Source organism: Vidua chalybeata, chromosome 4 (genome assembly GCF_026979565.1).
Source record: "Vidua chalybeata isolate OUT-0048 chromosome 4, bVidCha1 merged haplotype, whole genome shotgun sequence".
Lineage (NCBI taxonomy): Eukaryota > Metazoa > Chordata > Aves > Passeriformes > Viduidae > Vidua > Vidua chalybeata.
Genome location: NC_071533.1, coordinates 1,372,147 through 1,392,848, shown reverse-complemented (window position 1 = coordinate 1,392,848; position 20,702 = coordinate 1,372,147). Strand labels below are relative to the sequence as shown.

General features: G+C 60.1%; 3 protein-coding genes across 3 annotated transcripts; 1 reads left to right on the top strand and 2 right to left on the bottom strand.

The window, feature by feature from the left end:
- Positions 1–1,339: 1,339 nt before the first annotated feature.
- Positions 1,340–2,908, bottom strand: LOC128786817 (collagen alpha-1(II) chain-like). Its single transcript, XM_053940462.1, has 4 exons — positions 2,794–2,908; positions 2,008–2,617; positions 1,761–1,832; positions 1,340–1,567 (listed from the first exon to the last, which is right to left on the bottom strand). Exons 1-4 carry the CDS (start codon positions 2,906–2,908, stop codon positions 1,504–1,506), a joined length of 861 nt encoding a protein of 286 aa, XP_053796437.1. The 3' UTR covers positions 1,340–1,503.
- A 14-nt stretch (positions 2,909–2,922) lies between these two features.
- On the bottom strand, positions 2,923–7,140 carry BTC (betacellulin). Its single transcript, XM_053941192.1, has 6 exons — positions 7,059–7,140; positions 4,197–4,292; positions 3,805–3,922; positions 3,518–3,664; positions 3,121–3,228; positions 2,923–3,027 (listed from the first exon to the last, which is right to left on the bottom strand). The coding sequence occupies exons 1-5, from the start codon at positions 7,129–7,131 to the stop codon at positions 3,123–3,125; spliced, it is 540 nt and encodes a 179-aa protein (XP_053797167.1). The 5' UTR covers positions 7,132–7,140; the 3' UTR covers positions 2,923–3,027; positions 3,121–3,122.
- A 2,696-nt stretch (positions 7,141–9,836) lies between these two features.
- PARM1 (prostate androgen-regulated mucin-like protein 1) lies at positions 9,837–19,780 on the top strand. The gene is made up of 4 exons (XM_053941191.1): positions 9,837–9,945; positions 16,964–17,632; positions 18,355–18,433; positions 18,989–19,780. Exons 1-4 carry the CDS (start codon positions 9,894–9,896, stop codon positions 19,071–19,073), a joined length of 885 nt encoding a protein of 294 aa, XP_053797166.1. The 5' UTR covers positions 9,837–9,893; the 3' UTR covers positions 19,074–19,780.
- Positions 19,781–20,702: the final 922 nt, after the last annotated feature.

The following is a 20,702-nucleotide window of genomic DNA, read 5'->3' as shown; positions in this document are numbered from 1 at the left end:
ACAAGATGGATTGGGCTGGCACGATCCCTGTCCATCTCCTGCCAGAGCCCCTCTTGTTGTGGGGCACAGAACTGGAGAGAAAGGACAAATTGGTTTTAGTTTGGTTTTGGTTTCTACTTTTTTTCCCCAAGGATCCCACTGACCTGGGACTGGACCTGCTGGTGCCAAGGCACTTGGATCCACCCACCCCTCTCCTGTCACAGCCTGCCTTTGGCATTTATTTTCCAAAATATTAATTTCCAATTTTTCTAATTTATAAGTTGGGTTTCACCTTGTTCTGTTGGTGTGAAAGACCCACAGCTCATTCCTGTGCTCAGGTTTGCATCCCTCACATCCCAGATGCACAAGGTAAGGGCTAACAATTACAAGAGTGACCTTCTGGGATTCCAAGGAAAACTGCAGAGGTGCCACGAAGCCAGCCGAGGACATCTCTGCCAGGTGCCACCATCACTGCTTATGGGGGGAAAAGCCACCCAGAAATACTCAGCTGCTGCTCAAAACAACACAAATCACAATCCTCCTGCTAAAACCAGCACATTTCCTTGGAAAATCCAGACTGCTCCTGCCTGATACCCACCAGCATCACCTCCCCAGGGATTCCATCCAGTTCTTGCCAGCCTGGGCATAAACCAGTTGGCTTTTCTGCTCTCTGGGATTTTTATTTGGGTTTTTTTTTAATAGTAATTTTATTACTATAAACCAGTTGGCTTTTCCGCTCTCTGTTGCACCCGGGATTTTTATTTGTTTTTTTTTTTTTTACAGCAATTTTATTTTCCAGCTCTCGTTCCTCCTGCCCTCAGCGCCGTGACACGCACAGCAGGGGATTCACCTCCTGCCTTTTCATCCCACCACCTCTCTAACCCATTCCCAAAAATGTAAAGGAAGCTGCAAAGTTCCTGACTCACTTGTGTGTTTTTTTTGTTTTTTTTTTTTTAAATCCCCAGTCTTGGTGCTCAGCACACCACCTCCTATCTGCTCTGTCCACTCCCCAGGAACTCATCAGGTTAAAGCAGGAATTCTGTGGCAGTGCAGGACCCCCAGGGTGGCATCCAGGGAAGCATCACTTCCTTACAACCAGGGAATGTAGGGCTGCCGTGGGAAAAGCCCCTTAAAGCACTGAAAACCCAGCACTGAATAAAGCAGCTCCAGCATCCTCCTGGCCAGTGCTCCATGAAGAATCATCAAAACACTGAAAGTGTCCGTTTTATCCACCTCTGAGACCTGCAGGGCCACTGATTTCCCAGTGCCTGCTTTCCCCAGCCCTTTTGGGCCTGCAGCACCCCAGCCATCAACTCCAACCACCCCAAAAAACAGACAGGAAAAAGGCTCATACCTCCTTTTCATTTTATTTGTCTCCCAGACTGTGTACAGCACATCCCCAAAGAAGCAGCGAGCGTTTTTTCTCGTGGCTTCACTCCCCCACCGGGCAATCCCAGCCAAGCCTGGGCATCAGCAGCCATTTATAGAGGGGCTGGATCAGCTCACAGGTGCTGCTGCTGCCTCTCAGCTCACACCAGGGCTTCCAGCAGCTGCGTGGAATCGAGAATCCACTTCCCCATCCTGGACCCTGGATGAAATAGGAGCCCAAAAAACTGTCCCTTGGCACCCCAGGGCCGTGCTCCTTGCCTGGGCACTGGGATGAGCCTTCCCCACCCTTTTGGCACGGCCACGTGGCCTCGCTTGGGCACCAGCATTCCCGAGGGACTGGCACCACCGGGGCGGTCATCGCCCCCCGCGTCCAGCTGGAATCACCGTCTCACCGACAGGAGGGGCTGCGGGAAGCGGTGCAGATCCCTGGGGTGGCCTCGGCTCTCACCATGGCACGCTTGGGGCTGAAAAAGAAGGTTTCCAGTCACGGCAGGGCTTTACACAGCCCCGGAGCCACCCCCGAGCCCCTGCTGCTGCCAGCTCCAGGAGCTCCCAGGCCTGTGAGGATGAGCCCGGGCAGGAGCAGAGGGCTGGACCTCAGTGCAAACCAGTTTGCCCAGCAGCTGCTCCCACACTCACCAGTTCCAGCGCGTCCTGCCTGTGGCAAAGCCGGCGCCGGGCTGGAGGGTCTGTCCTGCTCGGGCAGAGGGAACCCAGCCGGTGCCCGTGCCGGGAGAACCGAACCCAGGGCCGGGAGGGTCAGCGGCTCTCCCGGACACTCCAGCCCCACCCGCTCCCGGTCTCCCAGGGGGACGCGGCAATGCAGAGCCCCCGGGCCGGTCAGCAGGCCCCGGCTCCAGCGGGAACCGGTCCCGTGCCGGGAACTGGGAGCTGCCGGGGCCCCGCGTCCCCACCACCCGCGCGGGAGACACCAGGGACACCCGGCCCCATCCCGGGATGCTGATGCTGTCCCCCCGCAGAGGGTCGGTGCCCAGACCCACTGCCAGAGCCACGGCACCCCCGCACCGAGGGGAGGGAATCAAACCTTCCCCTGCGCCTGCCCGGGCAGGGTCCGCAGCGCAGCTCCAGGCAGCACGGCGGCGACGGCAGCCAACGGCCCCGGTTCGCCCAGTTCTGCCCCGGTTCTCGCCTATTTTCCACCAGTTTTGCCCGCTTTCCCTCACCCGGTCCCTCCCCTCTCCCGCCTGCTGTCGGGAACCGGGAGGGCGCCCGGGGACACTGAGCTCGGCTCAGTCCCTGCGGGAAGACGCGGCGGCAATGGAAGCAGCTCCAGCACAGCCCCCAGGCCGCCCGGAACGGGACCGCGAGCCCGGCAGAGCCGCTGGGACCGGCACCGGCACCGGGACCGGCACCGGCACCGGCACCGGGACCGGCACGGAGGCGCCGCGGTTGTGGCGCCCTCGCGTGGCCGGCGCGGGTATGGCAGGCGGGCCCCGCACCGGCGCAGTGTCGCCGTCTGGCGGCCGCGGCGCGGCAGCGCAGCCCCCGCCGGCAGCGGCCCCCGCGCCCGCAAGGACATTGGCGACACGGGGACACCTTTCCGTCACCCCTTTATTCAAGCCGCTGCACGTTTTAGCCCTCGCCCATGGAGCCAGCCGCTGCTGCCGTCCGGGACCCGCCCGCAGGTACCGGGAGCTCCTGCGGACAGAGCGGAGCCCGTCGGCCTCGGCGCCCACCCCAGTGCGGGGCTCCGGTCACACCGGCTCGGTCGCCCCCCCCGCTCCCCTGCACCTTCACGCGATGCCCGTTTCCCGCACATCTTCACTTCTGGAAGGTCCATCCTTGTTTAGCGTTTCCATCTCTTCTGCCTTTCTCTTCCTACGCTGCCTCCGACAGTGGCTTGACGGGGGGGGGGGGAAATAATAAAAAACAAACAAAAAGAGGCAGAAGGGGACATGGCAGTGATGCTCCTCCCTCTCCCTCGGCTTTTACCCTGCAGAAGATCCACATGGGATCAAACCTGCTTTCCAGCCCCACAGGAATGTCCCAGGCGCCTCCCAACACCTGCAGGACCATGTCCCAGCAGCCTGGGGCAGCCCCAGTTCAACCTGCCTGGAGCCAGGGGAGCCGAGCAGGATTTGCTCCCTCTTCCCTTTCCCTTCCCTTCTCGCCCCATTCCCCCACGTACTGGCTGCAGAGGCAGATGCCGACGACGAGGATGATGAGGGCGGCGATGGCGACGATCAGGGAGATGATGACGATCTGGCCCTGGTCCCCTCGCAGGTAGAACAGATCCACCCTCTCGCAGCGAGCCCCGGTGTAGCCCCGCTCGCACCTGCCCCGCGGCACAGGGGGAGCACGGGGCGGTCCCGAAAGCTGCCACGGTGCCCGTGCCCCGCCTCAGGCTGCTCTCCCGGGGAGGACGGGCGCAGCATCCCACCCCGTGCCGCCGTGTGCCCACCGCGGGTGCCTTACACACAAGCCGGCGCCTGCTCGGCCACGAGGAAGCGGCACCTCCCTTTGACACAGTAGTGCTGGTACTCCTCCGGGCACCGGGAGAAGTGGCTCTGCCGCCGCAGCTGCGTCCCGTTCCCTGGGGGTGACAAGCACGAGGAATACCCCGGGGGGGGTGACAGTTCTGCCCAGAGGCAGCAGCAGCTCCCCTGAGCCGGTGCATCCCCGCAGCAGCTCCGAGCCCGCCCGGCTTGCAGCCAGCGGGGTCGCCATGGGTGTCCTTGGCTTCCCAGCCCAGCCACGCCACACGGCTACGCTAGACAAAACACCTGCTCACCCGCCCTCCTGGCCCGCTCCCCCGCTCCCTTCCAAGGCCTCCGGCTCCCCGCAGCAGCCTCACACCACCCCCTTACCTGCGCATCCCTTGGCCGCGCCGCAGCTGAGCCCCTCGGTGCCGTGGCCGGCCGTGACGTTGGTGTCGGCGCCCACGCAGCTGAAGAACGCCAAGCCTGGAAGGCGGCGGAGGCAGCTCAGAGGGGAGCCCCCAGCACCCCCCCACAGGCACAGGGGGGGCGCTGGCAGCGGGCTCTGCAGCTGCGCCCACGGCCCCCCTGCGCTGGCAGCATCAGCTTTTCCCCGGGGCCGGGAGAAGGGGAAGCCGGTCCCCGCCTGCTGCCTCCACCCAGCAACGCCCCGGCACGGAGGTCTGGGAGGCAGCGTGGTGGGTTTTGGACCACACAGCCCAGCCAGCTGCTCCTCTGCCCGGGGAGGATGCAGGGAGGGATCCCCAGAGAGATCCGGACTCGTGGAATCATTGATTGGTTTGGCCTGGAAGGGACTGTCAAGTTCGTCTCGTTCCAACTCCGCTGCCACGGGCAGGGACACCTTCCACTATCCCAGGCTGCTCCAAGCCCCGTCCAGCCTGGCCGTGGACACTTCCAGGGATGGGGCAGCCACAGCTGCTCTGGGCAACCTGCGCCAGGGCGTCCCCACCCTCCCAGGGAAGAATTCCTTCCTAGTATCTAATCTAAACCTGCCCTTTGTCAGTGTGGAGCCGTTCCCCTTTGTCCCGTCGCTCCGTGCCCTTGCGACAAGTCCCTCTGCAGTTCCCTCGGAGCCTCTTTAGGCACCGCAAGGTGCTCCGAGGTCTCCCTGGAGCCCCGCACAACCTGGGAAAGGGGAAAGGGGCCACCACTGTCTCCCCGTGGCCCCGGGGTGAAAACCGAGAGGCGGCCGAGCCCGGCGCGTCAGAGCGGCGGTAACCGGATCGTTGGCATACCAGCACTGACTCAGCACGGCCCCGCTCCCCGCCCGGCCCTCCCCAGGGATTCACCGGCCGAGGTGGCACCCGGGGAGCGGGGACAGGTCCTGCCTGACGGGGCAGGGGCCCGGGTGGCTCCCGCGGAGGTGGCCCGCCGGGGCGGGGCTGTTGCCATCCCGCGTGGGGGCAACTCGGAGGCTTCCCAGGGAGCGGAGAGTTCGCGCAGCCACATCCTGGCAGCCTCGTCTCCCCGCTCCCTGTTTCCTCATCCGGCACCTTGGAAAGAGCGGTGGGAGCCGCCCGGCCAAGCCTCCGGAGTCCCCCTCCCCCCGTCCCACAGCGGGGACAATTCCCAGCACACACGTCCCTCCTGGCTATATATAGCCACCACGGCGCTAAGGACGCGCTGCGGGTGACAGCGCCCCGAGAGAGCCCGGCGGGGAGGAAAGGGAGCCCACCGCCCCGCCCGGGCCAGGCGCAGGGTGGGAGCTGCCTGGCGGCAGCCAGGGATGAGCCATGGGGCGGCTGCACCCCGCGATCCAGCTGCGGGCGGCGTGGGCATGCGGCGGGACAGGGAGGGAGGGAGGGAGGCTGACTTCACTCGCGGTGACCGAGTTCACAGCTCGACATGGAAAGATCCCCACCAAAGCTGAGCTCCCCACCCTTATTGCAACCAGATGCGGAGTTCTGGCAACGTCCGGGCTGGCAGCCCCTTGGCAGGACCGCCCTGGTGGCGGTGCCAGCCGCGGAGGGAGGGGGCTGTGCCCACCCACGGCCGCATCGCGGCACCCAGAGGCTGCAGGTGCAAACACCCTCACCTCCCTGATGCACGGGGAGACCGGCTCCACTATCTTGGGCTGCAGCCTTTCCTGAGCAGCCAGAGATAACCCAGGGAAGTATCCTAAACACTGGGTTATTTTGCTGCTAACACCCCCTTGCTCACCCAGGAAAGCCCAAAGCGTAGGGGAGCAACCACCCAGGACATCACTGAGCTCTGAGGGGACGCACCAGCCCCAAAACAGGTCGGCAGCCCTTGGATTCCTCCTGCCAGCGCAGGTTTGGCAGGTTTTGCCAAGTGCTGTCACCAGCCAAAGGGCCAAACCCAAGCTGCTCCCTGCGGAGAGAAAAGCTCCCCTGAAACCCCAGAGCAGGCACTGTCTGCCAGGGAGGGTCTCAGCTGCCCAGCCTATCTGTGGTTATTTCCTGGCAGCCATCAGCAGACACCTGTCTGCAGCTGCCTGCTTCCCAAAAACTTAGGAACTAACGTGGGAATGAATGCTCACACACTTGCTGGATAGGTACTGCTTCCCCCCCCTGCCCCCGGCACGCCACATTCCCGGCGCTGCCAAGGATGGCCGCGGGTACTCAGGCACCCACCAGCACTGTCCCTTCAACAGGCAGTAAAAGCATCCCGGTCCTGCTCCAGGATCCAGCCGGGACATCCCGGCCCCCATGCTGGCCCCGAGGGATTCAGAGGCAGGGGAGCACTGGATTGGAACGGTGGGGAGTTCCAGGATGGAACCTGGGGGCACAGGGGGAGCCCAGGGACACGGCTGGGCAAGCACCAGGCCGGGCACAGAGGAAGGGCTGGGATGGGATGGGATTGTCCAGGGGGGCACAGGGAGTCACTGGGATGGGGGCTGGAGAAACACCAGGATGAACACTGGGATGGGACAGGGCCAGCATCAGGATGGGGTGTAAGAGGGGGGAACACAAGGGTCCAGCAGAACGGGACCCGGGAGCACCAGGACAGGCAGGAGGGAGCACCGGGATGGGAGCGGGAGGCAGGTGCAGGATCATCAGTCTGGGAGCGAGAAGCAGCGGGACCAGAGAGAGGACGGCGCCGGGACAGGGGGTGACACCGGGCTGGGACAGCGGAGGTGACACCGTGCAGGGACGCGGAGCACCGTGCAGGGGCGGGAATCACCGGGCCGGGACAGGGAGGAACACCCTGCCGGCCGCTGGGTATCCCGGGACCGGGCAGGTGGCGGGGCAGGGGGACGCCCGTGCTTACCGGAGGCGAAGGCCAGGCAGAGCAGCAGGGTACCGGGGCCGCCGCCCGGGGCCGGGGCCGCCGCCGCCTCCATGCGCGCCGCCGCCGCCTGCCCGGTGCCCGGTGCCCGGCAGCTGCGGCGGGGCGGGACGGGGGCGGCCGCTCTGGCACCACCGCCCTCCTCCTCCTCCTCCTCCTGAGCCTCCTCCTCCTCCAGCTGCGCGGCTCCCACCCCGCCGGAGCCATCCCTTGGCGGTCTTGGTGTCCCCTCCCGGGTGTCCCACCCACGCGTGTCCCACCTCGCACCGGCCGCGCCTGGCCTCTCCTGCCAGGAGGCGTCCGGCAGATGCCTCGCCCCAGATCGCCGGGGATTTGGGCAGCCACAGGGATCCCCCATCCTGCCGTCACGGCTTCCAGGCGGGGCTCCCGGGATACCCCTTCTCCAGAGGGATTTAGGGCGCGCACCGCAGTCCAGCCTCGCCTCCCCAGAGCATTTATCCCCGGCCAGCTTGCTGTGGAAAGGTAGATTCATTCACCGCGAGCGGCTGTAAAACACCCTCCCAAGGGCCTTGGCAGGCAACGACGGCAGCTCCCAATTATTCTGCAAGGGGCTGCGCCTTGGCAAAATACACCTCGCGGTGTCATTTTTGCCTCGGGGTGTGCTGGGAGGATGTTCCCGGTCCCCTGAGTGACATCCTGAGGGGCAGAAGAGACCCGGGGGTGAAGGTGTCCCCCGGACGCTGGCGTGTCCCCTCCTGCCGTCCGGCGTCGCTCAGGAGGGATGCTTCGCCGCGGGCTGGCGCTGTCCCGGCTCCCAGCAGAGCACAGGAGGGGCCGGGAGGCACAGGAGGCTCTCCCGGCAGAGAGGGGCGCGGGCAGGGAGCGGCGGTGGAGCCCCCGGGCGCGGATGAAGGTGGAAATGAAAGACTGGAAAGAACGGGTGACCTCAAACCGCAAGCTGGCAGCTATTAATGCGAGTGCTGGCAGCCACCCAGCCATGCCATTTGGCTGCTGGCCAGGGGGTGAGCAAGCTCCCTTAGCCCTGGCCAGCCAAAAATTCCTGCTGCAAGCACCGGCACACCGGTACCGCCGGCCCCTCGGCTCACGGCCACGGCGGCTCCCTGCCAGCGGCCCCCCAAAAGCAGGCAAAGAGTGATAAACCGCCAGGATGGTGCAAAAGCTCTGCTGAGGGCTTGGGCAAGACCGGCAAAAGTGGCAGCTGGCACCCGGATGTGGCACAGGGCCAGGCAAGAGGAGCTGGCTTCATCCCGGTGGGGTGGGCAAGGCCAGGGAGCAGGCAAAAAAAAAAAAAAAAATCCTAGTGCCCACCAAAAGAAAAGTTTCCCTCCAGCACCTTTCATATCTGGATAAATCTGGAGAGGAAGGGCATTTTAAAGAGATTTTAAAAGAGCTGGAGCCTCAGGGCAGATGTCACCAATAGTTTCCAAACTCCGGCAGCAATGGGAATGCGACGGCAAAAGTTATCCCCAAAAAAGGATCTCTCCCTGGCCATGTCCCTTGCTCCACTGAGACCGTGCCGGGAGGACCAGGCAGAGGTGACCAGCAGGTGGCAGCTGGAGCCCAGGGCTGGTGGCCCTCGGGGGAGCTCCGGGCTAGCCAGAGCCCAGCCCTTGGCGCCCCAGGACGCGGCTCGGGCGCGGCGTTGGCACCCAGGGCCACGGCGAGGAGCAGCGGCTGCGCCCAGCCCCGCCAGCCCCTCCAAAAACTCCTGCCCCTGGAAGCAACAACAGGGATGCGAGATGGGAAGCAGGGAGATTATTACCGCGCTGTTCCCACGGCAGCAACAACAGCAATGTCTTCCCTCCTCCCGAGCAGAGGAAAGGTTTCAAGGGGAGCTGAGGTGCTGATAGCGCCCGTCTGCCTCAGGAATGCCAGCTGACTTGGATTTTGTGCCCTGCTGGTTTAGGCCCAGAGCCAGGATCCATCCTGAGGAAACGCCACACAACACAACGGGATGGAGGGCTGAGTAACCCCGGGTAAAGATAGCTCAGCCACAGCCCGGGCTCCAAAAATCCTTTTCCATAGTGAGCGTGCAAAAGCCTGGGGAGGATGAGTTCAGCCTGAAAATATGTCACCCACAGCACAGCTCTTCCCAGAAGGAAAGAGGTAAAAAAATGGTCCTTGAACCTCCTGCTGTGCCACAGGTGTCTGCCTCCTGTCTGGATCCTTTGGGCACCGGGAGCTGCATTTTGGGAGCTGCTTGTGCCGTGGAAAGGCAGGATCCTCACTGCCTGGCTCCCCTTGATTTATGTACCTGGCTTGTCCCCCACCACAGGCATCAGATCCCTCTATGCAGCAGGCAAGGGGATCCCCAAGGAGGTCCAGAATCACGGGGTCACAGAACAGTTTGGATTGGAAGGGACCTTAAAGCTCTTCTTGTTCCAACCCCGCTGCCATGGGCAGGGACACCTTCCACTATCCCAGGCTGCTCTGAGACTTGCCCAACATGCCCTTGGACACTTCCAGGGATGGGTCAGCCACAGCCTCTCTGAACAACCTGTGCCAGAACATCGCCATCGCACTCAGGCAGGAGCTGGCACGGCCCCGAGAACCAAGAGGGACAAGCGCCAGTGACACAGAGCACCCCAAGTGCAGCGTGTGACGCCCACCGGCAGCGTGCGGCGCTCAGCATCCCAGGACAAGGCGGAGCGGTCCCACCGTCCCGTCCCTGGCAGCCGGTGCCCGTGCCCCGCAGCCCCGGCGGTGCCCGGGGCCGGCAGGTGCCGCTGTGGGCCGGGCCGGTCGGGGGGCGGTGGCGGGGGCCGGGCCGGGCGGCGGCGGGGCCGGGCCGGGCGGCGCGTCCCTCCCGCCGCGGCTGCCAGCGCCGCCGGCACCATGGGCTGCTGCTGCCGCCTCCTCTTCCTCGCCCTCCTCCTCCTCCCGGCAGGTAAGCGCCCGCCGCCGCAGCGGGATGGGCAGGGGGGGACGCGCCGGGGACCCCCCCGGTGTCGGGCTGGGAGCGACGCGGGGGCGACGGGGAAGGAGGCAGCCCCGCGTTTGCCCCGGCTCCTTCCCGGAGAAGGGCTCCGCAGAGCCAGCCCCCAGCGCGGATCCCTCCCGCACACCCCGGGAGGGGCGGGGGTCACCCCCAATGACAGCGGTGCGGTCGGGCAAGGGGTGTTCCACCCGGCTTTTCCTCACCCCTCGCCCCTCAGAAGCGTCCCCAGCAGAGTCCCCGACTGCCTCGAAGGAGGGCGACTTGATGGGACCACCAGAGTCGCCTCACGGCCACCCCCAGCCCCGCATGCCCCTTCCCTCCACGGTCACTGCTTCCAAGGAGCTTTCAGGGCTCTCCCTGGCCTTGAGCCGAGGCTCCCACGCCCCCAGCCCCTGGCGCTTCCCCCCCAGCTCCAGGCATCTCCCCGCGGCGGCACCAGCCTCCCCATCCCACAGAAACGCCCGATTTGACATCCTCCCGCACTGAGACGCCCAGCGGGGACAGTTCTGTCCCCGGCTGATGCCACAGCGAGCGCAGGTCACCCCTCCGCCCGCCCAGGCTGGGCTTTTCGTAAGCACGAGGAGCCGCTTGCTCGGGAGCGTGGAAAACGCACTTGCATAACCGGGGACACTGCGCGCGAGGAGAAACCCATCGGCTGAGCTGTCACTGTCACAGCGCTGCCGGCAGAGCAGCGCCAGGGGCCGGGGCTGAGCTCCCTGCCACGGCCCGCGGGCAGCAGCACCCCCCCGGACCCGCAGCTGGGCAGGTCGTGGCCGCGGGACCCCCAAGCCACCACCCTGGATCACTGAGAGCCGATCAGGGAGAGCTGGATGAATAATTCTCCCTAGGGAGGGGGAATTTGCCGGCGAGCTCCCGACCCGTGCTTCACCGAGAAAATGTGTTTGGCAGGGATGGGGGTGAGCATTTCGCTCCCTCACCGGCCCAAATTTGCCCCCAAAGCAGCCAGTCTCTGCCGGGAGGCAGCCTTTGGGGTTGGGAGGCGGGCTTTTCCCAGCACCCGGGCCAAAGCCGGAGCTGTTCCCATGACCATCCCTCTCCAAAGCACCAACGCCAGCCAGGCTTGGCAGAAGGAACAGAAAAGATTTCCCCGGACCGTGGTCCCACGTCTCTCAGGCTGCTCCCAAACGGCCCTCGAGCATCTTTCAGATGCTTTCTACAACATTTTTGTCCCCATTGAAATTTTTTTTTTTAAAAAAGATATGCGTGTGTGTATATATATCTCTCACTTGGGAGGAAACACCAGTCATGATTTAAATATGCTTCAAGCTCATTCTTCAGGACTAAATGACAGCGAGGACGTCACTGGCCAGGAGTAAAATAAGTCTGGGCTTTGCCTGGCCACGTAATGAAATAACAGCGTCTCACACAAGGAAGTTTTTATCCTGTTATTACTCCTTACTCTCGATGTAAATTGAAACCTGTTTTGCTTTCCTGACCTGGTGCCCAGCCCCAAGCCCACCCTCCCCTTCAGCAATTCCCCCTGTGCCGCAGCTGAGACATTTTTAAGTACCTTTTAGAAGCAGATCTTGGCCTTTAAGGTTTTGAGTGCTTCTTCGGGGAGGCTCTGGGCTGGAAGAGCTGCTTTTTGGGCTCTCAGAGCCTCATGGGCTGTTTTAAGCTGCCATTGAGGAGGCAAATCTTCAAGCACTCTCCTCCCCCATGAGCTGAAGGACAGGGGGGTTGGGTAATTATCCCCTCTCCCAGCCCAAACGAGCAATCGGCCTCTAATAGGAGAGGATGCTCTAAAATTCCTCTGCCGAACCCAGTTGCTTCTCCCCCTGGGAGGGGCTGGAATGGGGCTGGTGCGTGTTGGAAGCTGCACCTGGAAGCACTAATTAGCAGCCAGCCAGGAAAATTATGGAACTGGGGAGTTGTCACCTGGGCAGAGCTGCTTCTTGCAAAACTCCTGGCTGGCTCCAGAGCCATATCCAAGATATATGTGCTTGGGAAAAATAGTGTGAGGTGTCCCAGGCAGGCAGGTCCATCTGCCAGCTCCCAGCCCACGGAGACAACAAATCCCGTGGGATCCCTAATTCCCCTTCCCCAGGGGGAATCAGCACAGCGTAACACCTCTTGGCACGTTTCAAGAATATAACTTGAAACACTGAATGTGTTTTTTATTTAAACAAGCAAGACATCATTTTGGAAAGAGCTGGTGCTGTCAGCGCTACTGCTTTCCACCCCACGTCCTCATCAGGTACCTCTGGCTGTACAGGCTGACCACTAGCCAGAGGTGGAGGGAAAAAAACACCTAAAAATTCCTCTTCACCTTCTTTTCTGCTATAATTTCATTGCAGCATCAGCATCAAGGGCTTAATGAGCTGAATAATTGAGCAACACTTAGCTTTGGAGGGGTGGGGGGGAACACCACCCTTTCCTTGGGTGGAGCGTGGGGGTTTTTTGTGCCACCAGAAGTCCTCACCTCTGGGTTTGGATCATGGGGCAGGGAAGAGCTTGGACACCCACCCCTGGCAAGGAAGGAGGGAGCGTGCAGCATGCAGGGAGCCATGTGATTTTAAATAAATAAATAAATAAAAACTAAAAGCTATTTTCAGCTGGGAAGAGCAGAGACTGCAGGGTGCTGGAGCTTCCCTCCTGCCTCCTCAAGGGGGGTCTGCCCACAACAGCATTCCTCAGGCTCTGGAGGGTGTGCAGGAATGAGCCAGGCCTCATGGCTGGGACAGAGGCTTGGGGTGGCGAGGGACACGTGGATTTCTGTTGTGCAGCTGTTTCTCTTAGCTACAGAAAGCTTCAGAGCAATTAGAGCTCAGCCACTTAATGACCATGCAGCAGAATAAAACTAATCATGCAGGAAGCCAGCTCGGCTTGCCAGTAAATCAGAGCAACTGCAGATTTATTGGATCTGATGGCCCTGGCTTCTTCTCACGGGCAGGGAATAGCTTTGCTTTGTACCTGTTGGTGTTTCTGGCCTCTGGTTTTCTCCCTTGGTTTCTTCCTCCTCTCAGAACTGGTTTCATACCATCGCCGGCAGACCCTGGCACTGAAAACAGAGGGGATAGGGCAGGAAAGAGTGGAGCAGCACATCAGGCAGGGGTGCTGCTGCTAACACTGGGGTTCACCAGCACTCACGTGCAGTGCTGGAGCTTTGCTGCACACCTCCAGCCAGAGATGCTCCCAGGAGTCACCGTTTCCCATCACTGATCCAGCTGGGTGCTCCCTCTGTGCTGGCATGAGAATCCCAGTGAGTGTGAGACACAGCTCAGAGCCTGCAGAGCTGCTCCCAGACCTCCCCATCATCCGTGTTTCTTGGGGATAACCAGGCAGGAGTCCACCACAGTGCCCCAGGAAAAGAAAGACGCCAGTTAAAGGCCCAGACCAACCACCACATCCTCTGTGTTCCTTCCCCCACATCAGCACAGAGCTCCAGCACAGCCCTCTGCACTGCAGATGGGGCCCCCAGCCAGCGAGAAGTGAACATCCCCAAATCCCAAACTGCATGGGGACAGGGAAGGTGAGGCAGCGCAGGGCTGAACAGCTGGAAAAACTCGTCGAACCCAAAGCAAAAACCAGTTTGGCTTAGTCCTAGCTACTCTAAAGAGGGCTTTTGCCAACCGCAGCCAGATGCTGCTGGGTTTACAGCAAAGAAATACAATGGAGATCACACCTGAGCGTTAACAAGGGGGAGGGGAGCTACCAAAAACCAGCACAAGTTATGGGAATCCCCAGCCACAGGAACCAAAGCTGAGCCAACGAGGTCACGAGCAGGAAATCCTTACTTTTATTTACATCTAGATTGTTTTATTGCTCTGCATCACTTAACCTGGTTATAAACCAAGGCACACTCAGGGGACTCAGGGCTGCTCTGTCATCAGCATTTGGTGAGGAGCAGCGTGATACAGGACCAGCAAAAGGTCTTTTTTTTTGCTCACTCTTGTGATTAAAGACTGAGGTTTCTACAGAGCTCTGCTTTAAGGAGCAGTGATGCTTACTCTTTGCAGCGTGCTCTTGGTTACTTGTGGTTTTTGGGTGTTTTGCCAGCTGCTAAACTGGCATGGAAAGTGGTACCCAAGCTGGCTGCACAAGCAGAGAGTGCTGTGTGTGTCCAGCAGCTCTCCCTGTTTTGCCGCTGTTGTTCCGTCTCTTGTTCAGAGCAGGTGGCGAGATGCCTCGTGCAAGAGCAGTCAGAACAAATAATACCCGTGTTATGGAAACTTTCATTATCCCTTTGGCCTTGGCTGCTAGAGGAGCATCCCTGGCTGCAGCTGGGGCCTGGGTGCTTCAGTTAATTTGGGCTGGGAGCAGGAGCGTGGGGTGGGTCCTGTGGGCCTGCTGTGGCTGTGTCGAGGCCACGAGCTCTGAAACAAAGCTTGCTAAAAGCTCTAGCTCCGCCTTATTGCTGGGTGTTTGTTTGCTGCTCCGGCCTGATGTCATTCACTCGGGCTGGAGATGTTCTCTGGTGGCTTTTAGGCTGCCTTTCAGCTGGCAGGGCAATTCGGGATTTGCTGCGATGGCTTTTGGAGTGCCTGGGAAATGCATTCTGGAGAGGCTGCCAGCCCAGGTCAAGCAGCTCTTTCCCAAGAGGAGCATGAGCATCACTCAGCCCCTGCAAGGGCATGACCTGCCCCTCTGTGTGCCTTCCAGGAGCCAGGAGAGCATCTTGGCAGTAGGAGAGGGAGATAATTCACCAGGCTCATTCTCCAGGTTGGCCCGTGATTAGGGCTAATGTTCCCCTAGAGATTATCCCCTAAGAATATCCCCTTCCCCTAAGAGCAGGCTATTTGAATGACAGGCCTTTGGGTTCTTCTTTCCCTGGCTCTTTTCTGTATTGCTAGTGACAAAAATCTAGGAGAAGGACTTGGCAAAGCTCCTGTGGGGCTCTGGAGTGTGACACTACTGCTTTCCTCATCCTGGCAGTCCCCTGGATTCCAGCAGGGTGGTCAACTGCCCTAAGTGAATTAGATGAGCAAATTCCTCAGGGCTGAGCTATGCTCGGCATCCTCTGGGAGCCAACGTCCCTCAGTCCCTCTGACAGCCCATGCTGGAGGTGTTTTTAGCCTTCCAAGCCGCGTGGTCCTGCGTGAAGTGTTGTAGCTGTCTGTTTTGTCCCTTGTCCCAGGGCCCCAGCAGCAGCTCCTGCAGACCCAGTGTTGGGGAAACAGAGAACAGCTCTGCTTGGATTCTGTTTTCCTTTTGGTTTTCCCTTTGGTTTGGTTTTCCCATTGGTGAGAGGACAGGACATGCAGACAAGGCTGCCCACCAGCTGGGTGCAGGGATGTGGATGGGGACATGTGGAGCACCAGCCAAGGGGGCCCTCAACCCTTTCGCCCCTCAATCCTAACCCCATTCACAAGCAGCCTGCGCTGCCCCTAGGATCGTGGCGGGGTTTTCCTGGGGTTATCTCCTCTGGGTGAGAGCCCAAGGGCAGTGGCTGGGTCCCAGATCTCCTGTGGAGCCGATGGCTTGGAGGAGGCAGGGGACAGCTCAGCACTGGCACGGGCAGGGGGTGCTCGCAGGGAGAGGCAGGGAAGACCAGGGCTGAGCTGAGCTTCCTTGCTCCCCTGGGAAGAGTCCCTGTGACTTGTGACCTCCTTGGCCGGGAGCGCTCAGCCAGCAGCCAAAGATTGTTCCTGCCTCCAGTTCTGGCTCAGCCTCCCAATTTATACCCCTCAGATGTTATCGGAAAGTTCCTGACTCATCCGGGCCAGCAGCACTGCCAGCTCCCCGCGCTGCCGACCGGGCTGCCTCCAAGGTCCAGGCAGATCATGGGAGCTCTGCTGACCCCAAGCACTTTGGGACATCGGGGTGGCTTTGCAGGGAGGTGGAAAGCTCCCTGAGGGACCGGGAGCATCTGCATTTACAGAGGTAACAAACTCCTGAGATCCTGGGAGGGTCCTGCTGTGCCTGACGGGCTTGTTGGGCTCCAGAGGCTGCCTGGTACCTGCTGGAGCGATCGGCAAGGTCCGGGTGTGAAAATATTGAAATACAGATGGATCCTGAACCGTGGTGTGAAGGATCCTTGGTCCAGGCCTCCCTGCTGCTGTGGTGGCTCATTCAGCAACCAGATTCCAGCCGGTCATTCCGCTCCTCCTCCCTGTCCCACGGTTTGTGTCCTCGGCCTGAGGAGGGTGAAAGCTCAGAGCCATCTCCAAGTGCTTGTCCTCAGGAGAGAAGAGCAGCCACGGCCTCAGTGCCACCTCCAAGACCCCTTTGCTTGGGAAATGGGGTCCTTCCACATGGATATCCACAGAACCAAAAAAAGCAGTTTTGGCTGGATTAATGAGTCCCCGCTCTCCAGTTCCAGATCCCATTGTTTCTACACACAGGCACTGAATGTTTCTGTCCTCCCCACTCCTGATGAGTTCATTGCAGCTGGAGTGAGCTCCTGGGATGCTCTGGGGGATGTAAATCAATGAATACACGGAATAAAAATGCCTCCCGATGTCATGCAGTGTTGGCACGCTCCTCTCTCATCCCAGCCACACTGAGGGGGCCAGTGCTGGACCAGTGCTGAGCTCAGCCCTAGAAAGGGGGGAAAAAGCCCCAGCAGTCAGCTGGTGGGGACAGAGGGAGAAATGACTCATCTTCATGCTAAGAAATGGAGACGAATGAATGAATGCACAAGGAAATGGGGGGAGAGGAGAAAGAGGAGTCTTGTGTTATCACTCCCAGCTGCACAGTGGCTGCTGTGAGCAGGAGCTTCTTCCCCCGCTGCTGGCAGGAGATGCTGGGGAGGCGGAGGGGGTGATTGGGGTGACGGGGGTATCCCAAACTGGGGGGAAAATGGGGCTGAATTATGCCAGGACAACTGGTCTGGTTTAAACCTCACCTCTAGGTACACAGCTGTACTTCTCCTCTCTATTTTAGATGTCTCTCACCATTCTAAAACTTATTTCCAGCTCAATTCCCAAGCCTTACAGTGCTCTCCCCAACACCAGCTTGCCCCAGGGATTGCCCTGTCGCTAACATTTCTCTGTCTCACTCCTAGGACTGGGCCATGACTCCCCAGAGTCACCCCTCATCCCCATCCGCCCTCCCTTCCTCTGGGGGGGTGTCCCGGTGAAACCAGACTCCAGGGATGCCCCCACACCGGCTCCAGGCCAGCCCGAGCTGCCCTTGCCCACGGGACCTTCCGGAGATGGGACATCCTCCAGGCCCCTGGAGGGGGATGGCCACAATGCCAGCACCCCAGCACTGTCCCCTGCTCCTGTCACCGCGAGCCCCGCGGCCACAGCAGCCGGTGCCTCCGCGGCCTCCAGCCCCGGCTCGGTGCCAGCCGCCTCGGAGGCGGCGCCGGCTCCGCGGACAGCAAACGCTGCCAGCCTGGCGAGAAGCACCACGGATTTGGGGGCAGCTTCCAGCCCCGCAGACGCGGCCGTGCCGTCGCCTCCCTCCTCGCTCCCCACCAGCGAGCCCACCTCACCTCCCGGGATGGGCCTGTCCCCGACACCCGTCCTCGTGAGCCCTGCCGCCACCCAGCCACCGCTGCTGACCAAGGACGTCCCTTCCCTGGGGACACTGGCCATGGCATCGAGCCTGGCCATGGAGCCAACGTCCCCGCCAGTGACTGTGACGAGCCCCACGGAAGCCGAGGCCACGGCCTCGGAGAAAACCGCCGGGGTCACCGTGGAGGAGGTCCCGCGTGCCCTGAGTGCAGGTGAGCTCCTCTGCCCCCCATGTGCCCACAGCATGCCAGCCTCGGCGCGCTCAGGTAGGAGGGGCAGAGCCCCACGCGGGAAGGGAGGAGGTGCTCGGCTTCCCGAGAGCATCGCTCTGCAAAATTCCTGGAGGAGCCCGTGTCATCTGATCCGCGACCGGGAGTGGTAGATAACAAATCTTGGTTGCCTGGAGATGCGAATGAAATCCTCAGTTCTAAATTTTGACTTGAAACACTTCAGGATGAGAGGAAACAAACGGCTGGATGGTGGGTGCTGCCTGAGTTAGGATGATGTAGGTTTTAGTTTTCCCTCCTGGAGACCCCAGGAAGCTGTGACGAGCTTCTCCCCGTCCCCTTGTGCAAACACGGGTAGCTTAAAAGGGCTCCACGTGGCTGGAAAAGGGGAGATGTGGAGCATTTCCTAGCCTTGGCTCGGCACTGAATGCTGCCTAGTGCTGGGAGGAGCATCAGGGAGTGAGTCCATAGTGCCCAAGCCGTGTTTCATCCTACACATTCCTGCTCTGCATTTATGGGAAGGGGATCGTCGCCAAAACAGAGCGGGGCCCGGCCTCCTCTTTGGGAAGCAGTGAGGGAATATTCCCCCCGCCAGAGATGGCTGGCGTGGCCGAGTTGGGAGCAGCTGGGGTGTGGGATGTGTGCCACGGGGCTGAGACTCCACGTGGTGGGGCTGAACCCTGCCCTTTCTGGTGTGTCACGCACAGGGAGCATTGTGGCCATAACCGTGACGGTCATCGTGGTGGTGGTGCTGGTGTTCGGCGCAGCCGCGTACCTCAAGATCAGGTAAGGCTGGTTTTGGGGTGCCCCCCCCCTCCCTGAGGCTCCCTCTCACCGACACCAGGCCGATGCCGAGCGCCGGGAAGACGTTCTCCCCAGTCCTGGCAGGGCAATGTGCAGCCTCTGGTGCCAGCAGGGCTCCGTTTCTCACCACTCCTCTACTGGAAAGCAGAGTTTGGATCCCTCATTTTGCAATAGCCCTGCTCAAATGCCAGGGATGCTGCTCAGCATAGTCATATCCAGTAATTATCCCTTGGGAAAGCTGCTGCCGTGGGTCTCGCTGTCACTGGGACAATAAACAGCAGCAGAGCCCAGTGCTGAGCATCCCTAATGAGCCTTTGCCGAAAGCTGAGATGAGCAAAGGTCTGGTTTTAATTCCCTGCCCTGTCCAGGCTCATTCAACGGGGGCAAAACCCAGCCTGGGCTTCTCTTCACTTCTCCTGGTCCTTCCTCTTAAAATATCCCAGAGCTTGACCTAGGGAACCCTTGTGTTAATATTTCTTCATCCCTTGGCAAAGTAATAAATCCTCGAAGTAACCTCAGGACTGCTTTCCCTGGCAGGCACTCCTCCTACGGACGGCTTTTGGACGACCACGACTACGGCTCCTGGGGCAACTACAACAACCCTCTCTATGATGATTCCTAGCAGGGATGAAGGAAAAAAAAAAAAAAATCCCATAAACCCTTAATTTATAAGCGCTTCTGCAGCAGAGCATCCGCTGTCGAGGAGATGCTGGGCACGGAGCCCCTGCCTCAGGCAGGATTACCGCGGGGCTGGTGGATGGCAGGAACTGGAGGGCGGCCATGCAGTGCTGACAATAAACCTGAATTTTGGCCTTCGAGCAGGAAACCAGGTCCTGGGGCAGCTCAGCCACTTGTTGTAGGCAAGGGAAGCCAAATTCCCCAGGGGGAAGGGCTGGGGAGGTCAAGGGAGAGGATGGAGCTTCAGCCAGTGCTGTGGCATCCTTTGAAATGCTGCTGCTCTGTGATTTGGGGGGGGAGTGGGGGGCTGCTGAGCCAGAGCCAGCAGTGTGCCGGGGTCTCCTGTGCTTTCACATGTCCCTTTCCCTAAAATCACTTCCCCGTGTTGCCCCGCTATGAAATCCTTTGCCTTGTCTCCCCAGGAACCATGAACAGTTATGAGGCTGCTCAGCCACTGCTCCCTTTCCTTTCCTGCAGGTGCTTCCATGCAGAAGTCCCTAATTTAAGTTTTCCCATTTAATCGTGGGGGTTTTGGTCCCAAAAGCAGCCCAGGAGCCCACGGGAAGATGCACTGACTGTCCATGTCACACACGTGGCTGCTTGCTCCACAGCTTTGTTTCCATTCCTCAAAAAAACTTGGCTGCTAAAATAGAGCGGAGTGTTCTTTTAATACCCAATTTGTGCTCAGCTTTTAGTGGGGGAAGCCTGGGGGTGGCTGATGGCAGAGCTGGTTTGGGAAGGGGATGCTCAGCCGCTTCTCCCTCTGGCTAAATTCCCTGGCAGTGGAAAGCAAAGCTTTCAGTTCATGCGGCCCTAAGAAACAAACCAGCCCCGAATGGTGCTGCAAAGTTTTGGGGTGTCCCGGTACGGGTGGTGCAGGCTTGGGAACAGGCTCTGCTGCTCACCCTGCCTCCCAAATGGAGCATCCCTGGAAACAACAAAGCTTGGGGCGTTTCCATGATTGCTTCCTGCAATGAGAGATGCATCATCTATGGATGATGGCACCCGGAAAGGTCAGGAGAAATGAGGGCAGCTCTGCTTCCCAAAAGGAAGTGCAGTCACTGTGCATTTTCCTTTTCCTCCTGAGCCTTTTTCAGCCTCTTCAGTCCCTCAACCTCTTTTTAGTTCAAACTTGGTGAAAACAGGAAAATAAACCTGTGGGTGGTTGTTGCACCTCCCAGCCACGGCCAGCCTGGGAAACTGTTGGGGCTGGGAGCATACACAGGGAAGCACGGGCTCTGAAGATGCTTATGATGAGCAAAATTCCTTTTCACCTTTTTTGGCACCTGAGAAGCTTGCAAATTAGGCTACCTTGGCTAAGAAAAGCCACAAACTGAGTTAAAAAACCACCACCCTTCTTCTCTGGAAATAAATTGGATGTTGTGCTGCTGCTGCCAAACTGAGGGAATAAAGAGAGAGGAAAAGCCATCAGCTTCAATTAAAAGTATATAACCCCAAGGGCATAAATTCCTTTTTCATGAAGGAGGACAGAAATGGGGTCTCAGTTTTCCTGCTCAACCCTGTGCCTGGATCCTCAAAATGAATTACTCTCTCTTGCCCTACAATGCAAGGA

What these genes read in the sequence shown, in the direction of transcription:
- BTC (XM_053941192.1), bottom strand. Translation starts at nt 7,131, where the DNA reads ATGGAGGCGGCGGCGGCCCCGGCCCCGGGCGGCGGCCCCGGTACCCTG. An exon ending in CTGCCTGGCCTTCGCCTCCG is followed by an intron (nt 4,293 to 7,058) that starts GTAAGCACGGGC and finishes GCCGCCTTCCAG; the next exon opens with GCTTGGCGTTCTTCAGCTGC. An exon ending in GAGCAGGCGCCGGCTTGTGT is followed by an intron (nt 3,665 to 3,804) that starts GTAAGGCACCCG and finishes GCCGCGGGGCAG; the next exon opens with GTGCGAGCGGGGCTACACCG.
- PARM1 (XM_053941191.1), top strand. Translation starts at nt 9,894, where the DNA reads ATGGGCTGCTGCTGCCGCCTCCTCTTCCTCGCCCTCCTCCTCCTCCCG. An exon ending in CCTCCTCCTCCTCCCGGCAG is followed by an intron (nt 9,946 to 16,963) that starts GTAAGCGCCCGC and finishes TCTCACTCCTAG; the next exon opens with GACTGGGCCATGACTCCCCA. An exon ending in CCCGCGTGCCCTGAGTGCAG is followed by an intron (nt 17,633 to 18,354) that starts GTGAGCTCCTCT and finishes TGTCACGCACAG; the next exon opens with GGAGCATTGTGGCCATAACC.
- LOC128786817 (XM_053940462.1), bottom strand. Translation starts at nt 2,908, where the DNA reads ATGTCCTTGCGGGCGCGGGGGCCGCTGCCGGCGGGGGCTGCGCTGCCG. An exon ending in GCCATACCCGCGCCGGCCAC is followed by an intron (nt 2,618 to 2,793) that starts GCGAGGGCGCCA and finishes GCAGGGACTGAG; the next exon opens with CCGAGCTCAGTGTCCCCGGG. An exon ending in TCCCGCAGCCCCTCCTGTCG is followed by an intron (nt 1,568 to 1,760) that starts GTGAGACGGTGA and finishes TATTTCATCCAG; the next exon opens with GGTCCAGGATGGGGAAGTGG.